This window comes from Pelobates fuscus, chromosome 3 (genome assembly GCF_036172605.1).
Source record: "Pelobates fuscus isolate aPelFus1 chromosome 3, aPelFus1.pri, whole genome shotgun sequence".
Classification (NCBI taxonomy): domain Eukaryota; kingdom Metazoa; phylum Chordata; class Amphibia; order Anura; family Pelobatidae; genus Pelobates; species Pelobates fuscus.
Window position 1 is genome coordinate 109345116 of NC_086319.1, and position 15901 is coordinate 109361016.

At 38.2% G+C, this 15901-nt stretch overlaps 1 protein-coding gene across 1 annotated transcript in view; it reads left to right on the forward strand.

The window, feature by feature from the left end:
* Positions 1 to 809: 809 nt before the first annotated feature.
* Positions 810 to 15901, forward strand: part of LOC134601660 (AF4/FMR2 family member 4-like) — a 53334-nt gene continuing 38242 nt past the window's right edge. The window contains exon 1 of the mRNA XM_063446177.1: positions 810 to 1409. Within this exon, the coding sequence (XP_063302247.1) occupies positions 810 to 1409 (600 nt within the window). The remainder of the gene's footprint in view (positions 1410 to 15901) is intronic.

Sequence of the window (15901 nt, forward strand, 5' to 3'; positions counted from 1 at the left end):
AGATGAGCAGCGCGTGGTAGCTGCCTCTCGAGACCACGCTAAGCAAGATATCGCTCAAACTCCGCTCATGATTAATCTTTCACTGGAGGATCGGCTCAAACAATCTCCAAGCAGTCCCCACTAACCTCTTATCCTGTCCGGCCGTCCGGCGATACCCGTGCGCCTGATCTGGGGAGACCGCTAGTCTGAAGGGGATTTTCTTTTGCCACCGTTGGCGGAGCAAGGGATGACGCTCCCAGTATATCGGGTCTGAATCGGCTGTGTACTGCTTATTACCTCGAGATCATTGAAGGAGAAATTAAAAGGGCAAGTCATTTTGTAAAGGTATTTCTAAAAAAAAAAAAATGTAAGGGAGGGGAGAGGGAGAAAGAGGAGAGGAGGGGAAGAAAGGGAAGAAGAAAGGGGGGAAAGAAAAAGAGAGGAAGCAAAAGGGGAAAAGATAAAGTAAAGGGGAAAGAACATATGAGAAGGGGTATGAAATGAACTGAAAACAAAAACAACGGAAATAAATATACTTTATATACCCCCATATCCTCTATACACCAATATTCAATTATACGGCTTCTCCCCATATAATTCCGATATCTCTCAAAAGAACTGTTCTGATAATAAAGAGAGAGCACGACCTGAAAGAAATTAATTGGTATATTAAAAAAAAAAATAATTGGAGAAACAAGGCAAAAGCAAGAAAACGAGACTGAAATCGACACAAAGATAAGCTCAGAAGTGTAACTTGGCTTCAAAGAAATAAAAAAGCATGGAAGATAAGTTTGAATTTAAAGAATAACCCCTCTCTCTCTCTTTTTAAAATGGCTTCTAAACGATCGCAGGAACCTAAAGCAACATCAAAAACGGAAAAGAAATCTTTAAAACAAGAGAAGAGACTTTCCAAATTTTTCTCTCCTCACAAAACTCAAGACACCAATGAAGATCTCTCTCCAGACTCCTTTACTGAGACGACCCTGCCACCCATAGAACCACCGATTATCACTATAGAAATTATAAAATCACTGTTGGATAATACTTTGAAAGAGATAAAAAAAGAGATCCAGAAAAATTCTATTGATCTCAAAAATGATATATCCAAGGTATTAACCAGAATGCAAACAATAGAAGAAAAGCAAGATCATACAGAGTTTCAGATTCAATCATTTAAAGAGTCCCATAAAGAAATGGAGCGCAAACTGGAGCAACTGGAAGCTAAAATAGCAGATTTAGAAGATCGGGCCCGAAGAACAAATTTAAAATTCAGAAATATTCCAGAAGGTATAACAAATGATAAATTGAAAGACTTTCTGAAAGAACTGTTCATCTCCCTTAAGCTATCACTCGATCCCCATGAATTAATAATGGATCGATGTCATAGAATCTTCAAGCCCACAAATATCAAAAATGATTCTGCACGAGATGTGATAGTGGCGTTTCATTCATATGATACAAAAAACAAATTCTGCCTTAAAAAATAACAGATCAACAGAAGAAAAATTTAAAGAGATATTCGCTGTTCCAGATATCTCTTATCATACAAGAGCTAAAAGAAGAAATTTCTCACCAATATTTCAAATGTTAATAAAACACAATCTGAGGTTCAGATGGCGACATCCTGCTTCCCTTCAAATATATTACCACAATGAATGGATCTCATTCACAACATATGAGAAAGCCAATGAATGGCTGCTACAACTAATAGAAAACTGAAAGTGAAAGACTGGACCGGGAAGGAAAAGGGGAAGGGGAAAAAAAAAAAAGAAAGGAAGAAGATAAAGAGCGGAAATGAAAAGGAAAAGGGCAAGGAAAGGGAAAGAAAAAAAAAGGGGGAAAAAAAGAGACTGAAAAATTATAACATCAGACATTTACTACAAATTGCTCACTACTCCACAACGATTACCAAACGCTAGAATATATTAATAAGATAGTCTTGGAAGGACATTAAAGGGAAAGCACATATCATAGTCTATTTACAGGACTATAAGACTAGACTTAGCGTAATTTATCACTAAATATTAATTACTTCAACTATAATTTGTTTGAAAATAATTAGGCGGAATCCTCACAGAAAGCACATACCACAACTGAGCATAATAGTATACGATTTAACATAATATAACACAAGAAATTATGCACTGTAAATAATGCACTGTAGATTAGTGGAATATAACACGAGAAATTAAGCACTACAAGTGAATGAAATATAGCATGAAAAATCATGTTCTGCAGTCAATGCAATATATAACGAGAAATTAAGCACTGTAAGATAATGTAATATATCATGTGAAACTAGGCACAGTAACCCAATGTAATATATCACTAGAAAGTATGCATGATAAGATAAATTATTCATTTTAACCCAAGGTAATATAATATGAGATATCATGCATTGTCAGTTAAAGAAATAGGGCACCAGAAATTATGCTATGTTAAAGTATTATAGCACAGAAATTATGCACTGTAAGATAAAAATTAAAAAATGTGTTGAAGTAATTAGGCACTTGAAGCTAATGGAATATAGCATTAGAAATTATGCATGATAAGTTAACGGAATACAGCACGAGAAATTATCAATTTTAAGTCAAGGTAACATAATACGAGATATCATGCATACTTATGCTAAGCTAAAGTATTATAGCACTGAAATTAAGCACTGTAAGTTTGAAATCAAAAATGTTTTGAAGTAGAGAGAAGGCATGGTGTTATACTTAGGTAACAATTCAACTATTTGCTTCTTCAGGGGGGGAGAGAGGCGAGAGGGGAGAGATCCCTTCTTTTTTTTTCTCTCTCCCTCTCCTCCTTTCTCCCCCCTCTCTTCTCTCTATTTTTATATATTGTCCCTTATCATCTCCAATAAGGGCTCCTATTTTTATATATTCTCCCTTATCATCTCCAATAAGGGCTCCCTCCCTGTTGGTATCCATATGTTACTTTGATGTTGGAATCTTGTTGTATTCCAATATGTAGGTGCTGCACAATAGGCAGTATCTATATAGGTATGATGCTTTTTAGCATCTTGAGTTATTTGTTGTTTGTTTTTAAATGTATTTGTATATATACTTGGTTGAAAACGGAAGGGTTAATAGAAATTGCTAATTTACAGGGGATCGGCTGGAAATTAACTACTAAAAAATGCTAAAACTGATATCAATTAATGTTCAGGGACTCAACTCTCCAAATAAAAGAGCTTATTTATATAATACCTTATTAAAAGAAAAAGCTAAAATCTCCTTTATCCAAGAAACCCACTGGAAAAAACAAGATAACCATTATTGGAACTATAAAAAGTTCAATATTATTGCTGAAGCTTCAGATCAAATTAAAAAAAAAAGGGGGTTGCAATACTGTTTTCCAATTCGATTAATTATTCATGTGATTATTCTGAAAATAATATAGAAGGGAGATCTATTATATGGATAGGAAAGATAAATGAGATTCAATATACTTTACTCAATACACAAAATACAAGAGTATACGGTGAAAAGATAATCTGCACTCTGGTGCTACAATCACCCTAGTGGGCCACAATAAACCACTAGAAAGAACACAAGTGATAAAATAAAGAATAGTGGTGAGAGCACTCAAATAAAAAAACAGATAATATTACCCACTTGTAGGATAACACTAAAAGGGAAAAAAACACAATATAGGGTAATAACGTCAAATTAAATAAAATAAAAAAAAGGGCAAATTGCACTCACAAACGAGGAGCCAATTAGAAGCTGGCCCAAGCTACACGCCTTGAACAGAAGAAATCTCCCAGAGACTGGAACAGGGACGAATTATAATGGGTGTCTTCCCAGGGTAAGTGCAAAACACAGGAACGCAGGTTGTAGATTGCACACCAAATTTAATATAAATTCTTAAAACAAAACAAACTAAAGTTGTTAACTGTGTGGCAGACCCTAAATTAGATAAACAAGTAAAACTTGGTCAACGCATAGATGGAAACATAGCCAATCAAGCAGCTTACTTAACCAATCTGGCAAAAAAAATGATATCTTTGATTTATGGCGAATTTTCCATCCCAATGAACGTAACTATACCCATACTTCATCGGCACATAAAACTTCAGCAAGGATAGATATGTGTTGGGGAGATCTGGATCTTTTAAAATGATTAAAAACAATCAAAATTGAAATTAATACATGGTCAGATCATGATCTTCTTATATTGGAAATTAAAGAAAATAGGAAGAAGGATTTTTTACCATGGAAACTTAATGATTTTTTATTAGCAAAAAAACGAAATATAGAATACATAAAAAATCTTTCAGAATATTTTTTTAAGGAAAATCTCCCTGAAACAACATCTAATCAAATTGTATGGTGTACATATAAAGCAGTCACTAGAGGATATTTTATAAAGCTCGCGAGCTATGAAAAAAAAATGAGGGGGGCGCCAATATCTGAACTTTATTTACAACTATATAAACTACAAGTTCAAAATAACAAAAATTCTTCACAAGATACAATAATTCAGATAAAAAAATATAAAAACATGATAAATCAAAAGATTCTTGAAAGAATAGAATTTAATTTGAAACGACTTAAAACTAAATTTTATTATCGAAGTAATAAAATAAACAAATTACTGACAGATCGACTTAAAAAAAACAAAATGGAAAATAAGATCTATAAAATTATCGATGATGGAAAAGTTCTGCTGTCCCCAGAAGATATAGGCGACTCATTTAGGAAATATTATGAAAAATTATATAACCTGCAATATACACCTACAGAGCAAGCAATAGAAAATTATTTAAATAAAATAAAAATTCCTAAAATTACTTTGATTCAAAAAGAAAAATTAAACCAAAAAATAACACAGATAGAAGTAGAAGAAGCTATAAATAATTTACAATTATCAAAAGCTCCGGGCCCGGATGGATTCTCAAATTTATTTTTCAAATTATTCAAAGAAACTATAGTTCCCAACATGACTGCAATGTTTAATGAGGTCGCCTCTTCTGGCAAAATGACTCAGGAATTATTGAGAGCCAATATAAAACCTACTTTGAAACCTAATAAAGCAGCAACAGAAATAACAAATTATAGGCCTATCTCTTTAATAAACATAGATATTAAATTATATGCAGCAATACTAGCCAATAGAATCAATTTAATACTTCCTGAATTAATACACATAGATCAAATAGGGTTTGTCAGAGGTCGCCACGCGAGCGATAATTCTCGCAGAATTATCGATTTATTTGAATATGCTCATTTAACGCTCACGCCCCTTCTGACCCTGTCGATTGATGCAGAGAAGGCTTTCGACAGGGTCGGATGGGGATACATCAATGGCGTTCTGAGTGCATTCGGTTTCGAGGGATGGATTGCACTTGCGATCAAGGCTCTATACAAAGGTCCATCTGCGAGAATAATAGGATATGATATATGCTCTGAATGGTTCGATATCAACAACGGAACGAGACAGGGATGCCCATTATCACCCCTGTTGTACGTTCTCTCAATCGAACCGTTAGCTATATCTATCAGAGAAAATCAGGGAATAAGAGGCGTGATAATTGAAGACGTAGAAGCAAAGATATGCCTATACGCAGACGATGTATTGATTTCAATAACAGACCCGAAGATTTCTCTCTTTAATTTAATGAAAGAGATTAAGAATTATGAGGATGTGTCCAATTATAAGATAAATCTCCATAAAACAATAGCTCTTACAATTAACATAAATTTTCGTATTTTAGCCTCTCTCCAAGAGAAATATAATTTTCATTGGACTAAAAAAGAGTTCCAATATTTGGATGGTTACGGCGAATCCTCCGAATATATTAGAAATTAATTTTCTAAAACTATTTAAACATACTAATAAGATTTTAAGGGATTTTAAGGGAATGGCGCCCTTTCGAAATTTCATGGTGGGGAAGAGTTAACACAGTAAAAGCATATGTTATTCCCAAATGGACTTATTTGTTCAATATGATCCCACTGAAAGTTCCAAAACCATGGTTGGACATGCTCCAACATTCTTTTTCTAATTTTATCTGGAAAGGGAAAACACCAAGAATAAAATCTCAAATTTTAACAAAAAAAACTAATCATGGAGGAATGGCCTTTCCACTAATTAAAGATATATATAGTGCTAACATAATCTCCCATATACATAAATTTCACAGCTCTGATTCAAGGAAACAACCCTGGTATCAGATAGAATCAATAAGGATAAAAGAGAAAGATCTATCGCTTATGATTTGGGATGATAGAACTAATTATAATACACATTTAATGCAGGCCAACTCTATGATCGTATCTCATCTGATCGGAGAATGGCAACGAATTAAAAAATTACTCAAGATATCAACAAAGATAAATGAAGGAGCAAATATAAGAGTCATTGAAAGGATTATCCCCGATATGAATCTCGCTAAATGGAGATCTGAAAGGGAGATTTATGTCAAAAATCTCCTTCAAAATAAAAAGCTGCTGCCATTTAAGGATCTTAAATTTAACTTACCGTATATACTCGAGTATAAGCCGAGTTTTTCAGCCCATTTTTGGGGCTGAAAAACCCCAACTCGGCTTATACTCGAGTCAATGTCTGTATTATGGCAATTTGCATTGCCATAATACAGACTGGGGGGAGAGGGGGGCTGGCAGAGCTGTACTTACCTGTTCTGCAGCTCCTGTCAGCTCTCTCCTCCTCTGCGCCGTCCGTTCAGCACCTCGGTCAGCTCCCAGTGTAAGTCTCGCGAGAGCCGCGGCTCTCGCGAGACTTACACTGGGAGCTGACAGAGGGAGCTGCACAGACCGCGCGGAGGAGGAGAGAGCTGACAGGAGCTGCAGGAAAGGTAAGTACAGCTCTGCCAGCCCCCCTCTCCCCTCACTGAACTGCCACTGGACCACCAGGGAAGGAGCCCCCCTCCCTGCTATGTATCAAGCAGGGAGGGGGGACGAAAAAAAAATATAATAAAAAAATAAGAAATAATAATAAAAAATTAATAATAACAAAAAAAAGGGGTATAAGGACCACTATGGGAGGGAGGGGGGGATAAGGACCACTATGGGAGGGAGGGGGGGGATAAGGACCACTATGGGAGGGAGGGGGGGGATAAGGACCACTATGGGAGGGAGGGGGGTATAAGGACCACTATGGGAGGGGGGGGGATAAGGACCACTATGGGAGGGGGGGGGATAAGGACCACTATGGGAGGGAGGGGGGGGATAAGGACCACTATGGGAGGGAGGGGGTGGGATAAGGACCACTATGGGAGGAAGGGGGGGTTTAAGGACCACTATGGGAGGGAGGGGGGGATAAGGACCACTATGGGAGGGAGGGGGGTATAAGGACCACTATGGGAGGGAGGGGGGGTAAGGACCACTATGGGAGGGAGGGGGGGTATAAGGACCACTATGGGAGGGAGAGGGGGGTATAAGGACCACTATGGGAGGGAGGGGGGGTATAAGGACCACTATGGGAGGGAGGGGGGGTATATGGACCACTATGGGAGGTATGGGGGGGGGATAAGGACCACTATGAGAGGGAGGGGGTGGGATAAGGACCACTAGGGGAGGGGAGGGTAAGGACCACTAGGGGAGGGGTGAGTCAGGACCACTGGGGGGGGGTGAAGGAACACGGGGGTGGGGAGGTGAAGGACCACTGAGGGAGGAGGAGGGGAAGTCAGGACATATGGGGGGGGAGGGGGCGGCAAAATGTTTTTTGCCTACGGCGGCAAATATCCTTGCACCGGCCCTGCACACACTGCATTCACACACTGCATTCATACACACACACACTGCATTCATGCACACACACACTGCATTCATGCACACACACTGCACTCATACACACACTGCACTCATACACACACGCCACTCATACACACACGCTGCACTCATACACACACGCTGCACTCATACACACACACATACGCACACACTGCATTCATTATACACACACTGTAAATAAATATTCAATTAATATATTTTTTTTAGGATCTAATTTTATTTAGAAATTTACCAGTCGCTGCTGCATTTCCCACCCTAGTCTTATACTCGAGTCAATAAGTTTTCCCAGTTTTTTGGGATAAAATTAGGGGCCTCGGCTTATATTCGGGTCGGCTTATACTCGAGTATATACGGTAAACCTTCCTGATACAGAGATATTCTCTTATTTTAGAGCTAGAGGATTTATAAATGAATCTCTATTAAAAAGAGATAGCGGTTTAAATAACTTGGTATATAAGATTTTTGAGAAAGAAACAACAAAATCGATATGCTCCTTGGCTACAGATCTGATCAGACAAGTTTTTTCAGACATTTACCCCACGGCTAAAAAAACTATGGGAAAAAGATCTCAACATAGTATTGACTGATAAGGATTGGTGTACACACATGAAAATACTGAGAAAAAATATACATTGTCTAAACTTAATAGAAACTTTTTTTAAAGTTTATCACAGGTGGTACTTAGTACCAACGAGATTAGCTAAAATATCCACATCTAATTCTTCTCTATGTTGGAGATGCCACAAGTATGAAGGGGATATGCTACATGTATGGTGGAGTTGCCCAAAAATTTCTAACTTATGGGATTCAATTTACTCCTTCTTAGAGTTTTTTAATATTAAAGTTAAAAAATACCCACATACGGGCTTACTTCACCTTAGATGGGATAGACTCCTAAAAGATCAGCTAATATTAACTATCCACTCTTTTATAGCGGCGAAGATATTAATAGCAAGAACCTGGAAACAAACTCATACACCTGACAGTAGACAGTTTATAACCCAATTACTATACCAGCTCTAAATGGAAAGAGGAGTTGCTTACTCTAACAATGACAGAAAGCATATCCATCACTTAGATAATTGGATATCCAAAATCAAAGACTGTTTCAGTTGATTTGATTGTTTCTCTTCTTTCTTGTCTTATTTAAATATTGTTTAATGTTAATCATCCTGATACCAGATGTGTAAAATATATAGGACACGGTTCTTATATAATAATTAGAGTTCGAAATGGAAAGAGGAGTTCTATACTTCAATAAGGATAGAAAGTATACTCATCATTCTGACAATATGATACCTAAGTTTAAAGATCGTCCTAGATAACCCGCCCATTTCTACTACTTCCTGTTACCTCCAAGTATTGTTAAATGTTTGTTATGCTATGTTATATTCTGATGCCATTTGGGTAAAGTATATAATGTAGGTTACCTAAATCGCATCATAATTCTATGTAGTTGTATGTATATATTTGTATGAAATATTTTATGGTATTGTCCTTGTTTGTTTATACAACAGTGTAATTGAAAAGGAATTCTTTCCAATAATAAAAAGCATTAAATACAAAAGTTCTAAGAACTTTTAAGAAATCTGTAAGTTTGTAAGAAAACTGTAAGAAAACTGTTGAAATCGTGCACCATAGGTCCATTAGCTTCCCAAATAGGATTTGCCCACTCAAGTGCTTTATCGGTAAGTTTGTGCATAAGGAACCCAACCTTAGACCTCTCTGTGGGAAATGAACGTGGGTACATCTCAAAGTGGAATTCTATTTGATTAATGAACCCTCTGCATGTCTTAGAGTCCCCTCCATACCTAGGAGGAGGTGTTAAATGGGCCGAAGTATTAGACAAAAAAGATACTTCAGGAAGAAGGGGTGTAGGAGGGTTAGGTGTGGATGCTGGAATGGTTCTAGATAAGAGCGTCTGGAGAGCCTGAGTTATCTGATCTATACGGTGATCCTGCTCTACAAATCTAGCCTCATGGGACGCCATCTGTTGAGCTAAATCTGCGGGGTCCATGGCCCTATCGTAATGTAACGAGATTATACCCCAACACGCAGGATCCAGCTAAACGGAAGACAACACAGAGGGAAGATACGTCTACCGGTCCTTAGAGTGGCCGAACTCAACGTATATAGGAGAAGTACAGAGTCAGGAACGATCCGAGGTCAAGGGCACTAAGAGACAGCGTAAACTAGGACTAGCCGGGGTCTGGTACACAGTAAACAGCAAGTCGGCAAACAGAACAGATAAGGATAAAGAGTAAACGAAGTCAGAATACAAAGCCAAGGTCAAAACGAAGAAACACAACTGAACACCACAAGCGCTAAAGGGAACTGTAGCAGAAAACATGATAGGGCAAGGAACAAAGGGAAAGAGGTAAGTATAAATAGCCAAACATCTATTATGATTGGTCCCTGTCATATCCACACCCCCAAAAGGTAATTGTATGGGGAGTGTGGCATGACAGGGACCAATGGGAGACCTTTTCTAATTAGGCTCCCACTGTCCCTTTAAGAGCGCGCCCGAGACTTGCGGCGCGCTCTTAGTGTAAGGCGGGACACGTGACCGCTTCTCGCGGTCACTGCCCGCCCTCCATTTGCAGCCGTCGGATAAGCCGCGCGCGGCTTGAATAGAGGACCCCGTCCGGCACCCGGAAGGGTAAGTACCGCTACAGCGCTTCCCTACTCTAAAGCACACATTTTTTTGTTGAGGTTCCCATGTTTTGCTATTCCAAGGGAAACATTTATTGTGAAAACCTGCCCTAGGGTGTCTACTTTTAAAATCATTAGATCACATTGTTAGTGTTTTTATGGCTCCCAGGCACAACAACTCCAACAAATATTCTAAATAAGGAAGGTTATTGTATTTGATTTTGGATGATTTGCATTTAGACATTTTTAATGGGTAGACTAGTACATACCTGACTATAAAAGTCCATATTCTATGAAATCTCACAAATTGAACTTAAACCTGTAGCGGACAGTTCAGTCTTGTTTTGTGACCAAGTGCATTTTTTTTAATTCATACAGCAGTGTGTTTTGTGATTTTTGTAGCTTGGCATGGCTGCTGTCCTGAAATTCTGTTTTCATGAGGTAATATATTTCTGTTAATAGATTTCTGCTTTCTTTTAGTAGCTTTAAAGTCTTCTATAACAATGTTGTTGTTTTCCATAATCTTCATAGCTTTATGAATTCACTATTACCACTTGTAGAACAAATTGTGTTTATATTGGTCTGCATGATCCAATATAATGGGATCTTTTAATTGTACAGTAAGATTAAGTATCAAATTTAAAATCCTGATATCCACAAGTGAATATAGCAGAAAAGAAAGAAGAGGGAATAAGACAGACAGATTAGGTATAATTAATCAATAAATAGATTAATAACTTAGCTCTAAAACTGGAAAAGTTAAGATTAAGTACTTGTATTCCCCATTTTAGAAAGAAAATACAACTTCCCTAAATATTTCTAAAGTTTTATAAAGTATTTGTTTTCCTATTGTAAATTTAAATTCCAGCCATCTCCTCAATCACATTTTATTTGAATATAATTTAAATATTTTAGAAATAAAAAAACGGAACAAATTTCCATTACAAAGAAAGTGCTAACTGTTCTCGGTTTCATATTGTGTTTTGGTTTACCTGGAATTCAGAGGAAAATAACTTAATCCCATTATATATTAAACTGTTATTGTAACCTTCCAACTTAATTTGTGCAATTGATTTGAATTTAAATTGATCACATTGTTAGTGTTTGTATGGCTCCCAGGCACACCAACTCCTAAACATATTCTAATTGAGGAAGGTTATTGACTTTGGTTTTGGTTGATTTGCATTTAGCCATTTTTATTGGATAGGATACTACATACCTGACTATAAAAGTCCACATTCTATGAAATCTCACAAATTCTATTTAAACCTGTAGAGGACAGTTCAGTCTTGTTTTGTGACCAAGAGCAATCATTGAATTCATAGAGCAGAGTGTTATGTGATGTGTGTGGCTTGACATGGCTGCTGTCCTGAATTTTTGTTTTCATGAGGTAATATATGTTTGTTTATAGATTTCTGCTTTATTTTAGTAGCTTTAATGTCTTCTATAACAATGTTGTTTTTTTCCATAATCTTCATAGCTTTATGAATTCACAATTACCACTTGTAGCACAAATTGTGTTTATATTGGTCTGCATGATCCTATATAATGGGATCTTTTAATTGTAAAGTAAGATTAAGAACTTGCATTCCCCATTTTAGAAGGAAAATACAACTTCCCTAAATATGTCTAAAGTTTTATATAGTAATTGTTTTCACATTTTGAACTTAAATTCCAGCCATCTCCTCAATCACATTATATTTGAAGGCAATTTGTTTCTTTTAGAAACATACAAATATTCAATATTGGGTTTTGTCAACCTGGAAGGGAGAGGAAAATAACTTAAGCCCATTACATATTAAACTTTTATTGTAACCTTCCAACTTAATTTTTGAAATAGATATGAATTCAAATTGATTATATTGTTAGTGTTTTCATGGCTTGCAGGCATACTAACTCCTACAAATATTCTAATTGAGGAAGGTTATTGTCTTTGGTTGATTTATCTTAAGCAATTTTTAATGGATAGGCTACTACATACCTGACTAGTGATGTACCGAACTGTCCGCCGGCGACCAGTTCCCGGCCAACTTAGCGTGTTCGCGTTCGCCGCGGCGGGCGGACACATGCGCAGTTCGATCCGCCCCCTATTCGTCATCATTGGGCAAACTTTGACCCTGTGCCTCTCGGTCAGCAGACACATTCCAGCCAATTAGTAGCACTCCCTCCCTTCCACACCCTCCAACCTCCCTCCCAGCATCCATTTTCGATTCATTCTGAAGCTGCATGCTTAGTGAGAGGAGGGAAAGTTTAGCTGCTGCTGATTAGATAGGGAAATTGATAGCTAGGCTAGGGTATTCAGTGTCCACTACAATCCTGAAGGACTCATCTGATCTCTGCTGTAAGGACAGCACCCCAAAAAGCCCTTTTTAGGGCTGCTTTTTTTTTTCCTGTGTAATGTAATTGCAGGTGCCTGCCTGCCAGCTTCTGTGTGAGGTTCACATTGGATACTGTGCCTACTTGCCCAGTGCCACCACTCATATCTGTTTTAACAATAGGTTAAGCTTTACATTTAAAAGAAATAATTTTTTTTCACTGTAATAGAAGAGCAGTTGCCTGCCTGCCAGCTTCTGTGTCAGGTTGGATGCCTTGCCCAGTTGCACAGTCAGTGCCACCACTCATATCTGTTTTAACAATAGGTTAAGCTTTACATTTAAAATAAATAATTTTTTTTCACTGTAATAGAAGAGCAGTTGCCTGCCTGCCAGCTTCTGTGTCAGGTTGGATGCCTTGCCCTTTTGCACAGTCAGTGCTACCACTCATATCTGTTTTAACAATAGGTTAAGCTTTACATTTAAAATAAATAATTTGTTTTCACTGTAATAGAAGAGCAGTTGCCTGCCTGCCAGCTTCTGTGTCAGGTTGGATGCCTTGCCCATTTGCACAGTCAGTGCCACCACTCATATCTGTTTTAACAATAGGTTAAGCTTTACATTTAAAAGAAATATTTTTTTTTCACTGTAATAGAAGAGCAGTTGCCTGCCTGCCAGCTTCTGTGTCAGGTTGGATGCCTTGCCCATTTGCACAGTCAGTGCCACCACTCATATCTGTTTTAACAATAGGTTAAGCTTTACATTTAAAAGAAATAATTTTTTTTCACTGTAATAGAAGAGCAGTTGCCTGCCTGCCAGCTTCTGTGTCAGGTTGGATGCCTTGCCCTTTTGCACAGTCAGTGCCACCACTCATATCTGTTTTAACAATAGGTTAAGCTTTACATTTAAAATAAATAATTTTTTTTCACTGTAATAGAAGAGCAGTTGCCTGCCTGCCAGCTTCTGTGTCAGGTTGGATGCCTTGCCCATTTGCACAGTCAGTGCCACCACTCATATCTGTTTTAACAATAGGTTAAGCTTTACATTTAAAAGAAATCTTTTTTTTTCACTGTAATAGAAGAGCAGTTGCCTGCCTGCCAGCTTCTGTGTCAGGTTGGATGCCTTGCCCATTTGCACAGTCAGTGCCACCACTCATATCTGTTTTAACAATAGGTTAAGCTTTACATTTAAAAGAAATAATTTTTTTTCACTGTAATAGAAGAGCAGTTGCCTGCCTGCCAGCTTCTGTGTCAGGTTGGATGCCTTGCCCTTTTGCACAGTCAGTGCCACCACACATATCTGTTTTAACAATAGGTTAAGCTTTACATTTAAAATAAATAATTTTTTTTCACTGTAATAGAAGAGCAGTTGCCTGCCTGCCAGCTTCTGTGTCAGGTTGGATGCCTTGCCCATTTGCACAGTCAGTGCCACCACTCATATCTGTTTTAACAATAGGTTAAGCTTTACATTTAAAAGAAATCTTTTTTTTTCACTGTAATAGAAGAGCAGTTGCCTGCCTGACAGCTTCTGTGTCAGGTTGGATGCCTTGCCCATTTGCACAGTCAGTGCCACCACTCATATCTGTTTTAACAATAGGTTAAGCTTTACATTTAAAAGAAATAATTTTTTTTCACTGTAATAGAAGAGCAGTTGCCTGCCTGCCAGCTTCTGTGTCAGGTTGTATGCCTTGCCCATTTGCACAGTCAGTGCCACCACTCATATCTGTTTTAACAATAGGTTAAGCTTTACATTTAAAATAAATAAAAAAATTCACTGTAAAAGAAGAGCAGTTAGTTGTCTGCAAGCGTCTGGGTGTCAGGCCTACTTCAGCGTGTGCACTGCAGATCTGTGCCAGCGTGCTTTGACAGTTGCCAATCATATCTGGTGTCTCTTTAGCGTGCTTTTACAAAGAAAAAAGGTTTCTAGTGTAAGCTAATAGCAGCCAGTCAGTGTCCTTCAAGCGGCTCTGTCAGTCCTTCCTTCAGCGTGTGCTCTGCAGACCTGTGCCAGCGTGCTTTGACAGTTGCTAATCATATCTGGTGTCTCTATAGCGTGCTTTTACAAAGAAAAAAGGTTTCTAGTGTAAGCTAATAGCAGCCAGTCAGTGTCCTTCAAGCGGCTCTGTCAGTCCTTCCTTCAGCGTGTGCTCTGCAGAACTGTTCCAGTGCACATTGCCAATCATATCTGGTGTCTCTATAGCGTGCTTTTAAAACCAAAATTTATTTTTCACTGTTATAGATTGAATAGCAGTTACTTGTCTTCAAGCGGGTGTGTCAGGCCTGCAGTGTGTGCTCTGCAGAACTGTTCAAGTGCACATTGCCAATCATATCTGGTGTCTCTATAGCGTGCTTTTAAAACCAAAATTTATTTTTCACTGTTATAGATTGAATAGCAGTTACTTGTCTTCAAACGGGTGTGTCAGGCCTACAGTGTGTGCTCTGCAGAACTGTTCAAGTGCACATTGCCAATCATATCTGGTGTCTCTATAGCGTGCTTTTACAAAGAAAAAAGGTTTCTAGTTTAAGCTAACAGCAGCCAGTCAGTGTCCTTCAAGCGGCTCTGTCAGTCCTTCCTTCAGCGTGTGCTCTGCAGACCTGTGCCAGCGTGCTTTGACAGTTGCCAATCATATCTGGTGTCTCTATAGCGTGCTTTTACAAAGAAAAAAGGTTTCTAGTGTAAGCTAATAGCAGCCAGTCAGTGTCCTTCAAGCGGCTCTGTCAGTCCTTCCTTCAGCGTGTGCTCTGCAGAACTGTTCCAGTGCACATTGCCAATCATATCTGGTGTCTCTATAGCGTGCTTTTACAAAGAAAAAAGGTTTCTAGTTTAAGCTAACAGCAGCCAGTCAGTGTCCTTCAAGCGGCTCTGTCAGTCCTTCCTTCAGCGTGTGCTCTGCAGACCTGTGCCAGCGTGCTTTGACAGTTGCCAATCATATCTGGTGTCTCTATAGCGTGCTTTTACAAAGAAAAAAGGTTTCTAGTGTAAGCTAATAGCAGCCAGTCAGTGTCCTTTAAGCGGCTCTGTCAGTCCTTCCTTCAGCGTGTGCTCTGCAGAACTGTTCCAGTGCACATTGCCAATCATATCTGGTGTCTCTATAGCGTGCTTTTAAAACCAAAATTTATTTTTCACTGTTATAGATTGAATAGCAGTTACTTGTCTTCAAGCGGCTCTGTCAGTCCTTCTTTCAGCGTATGCTCTGCA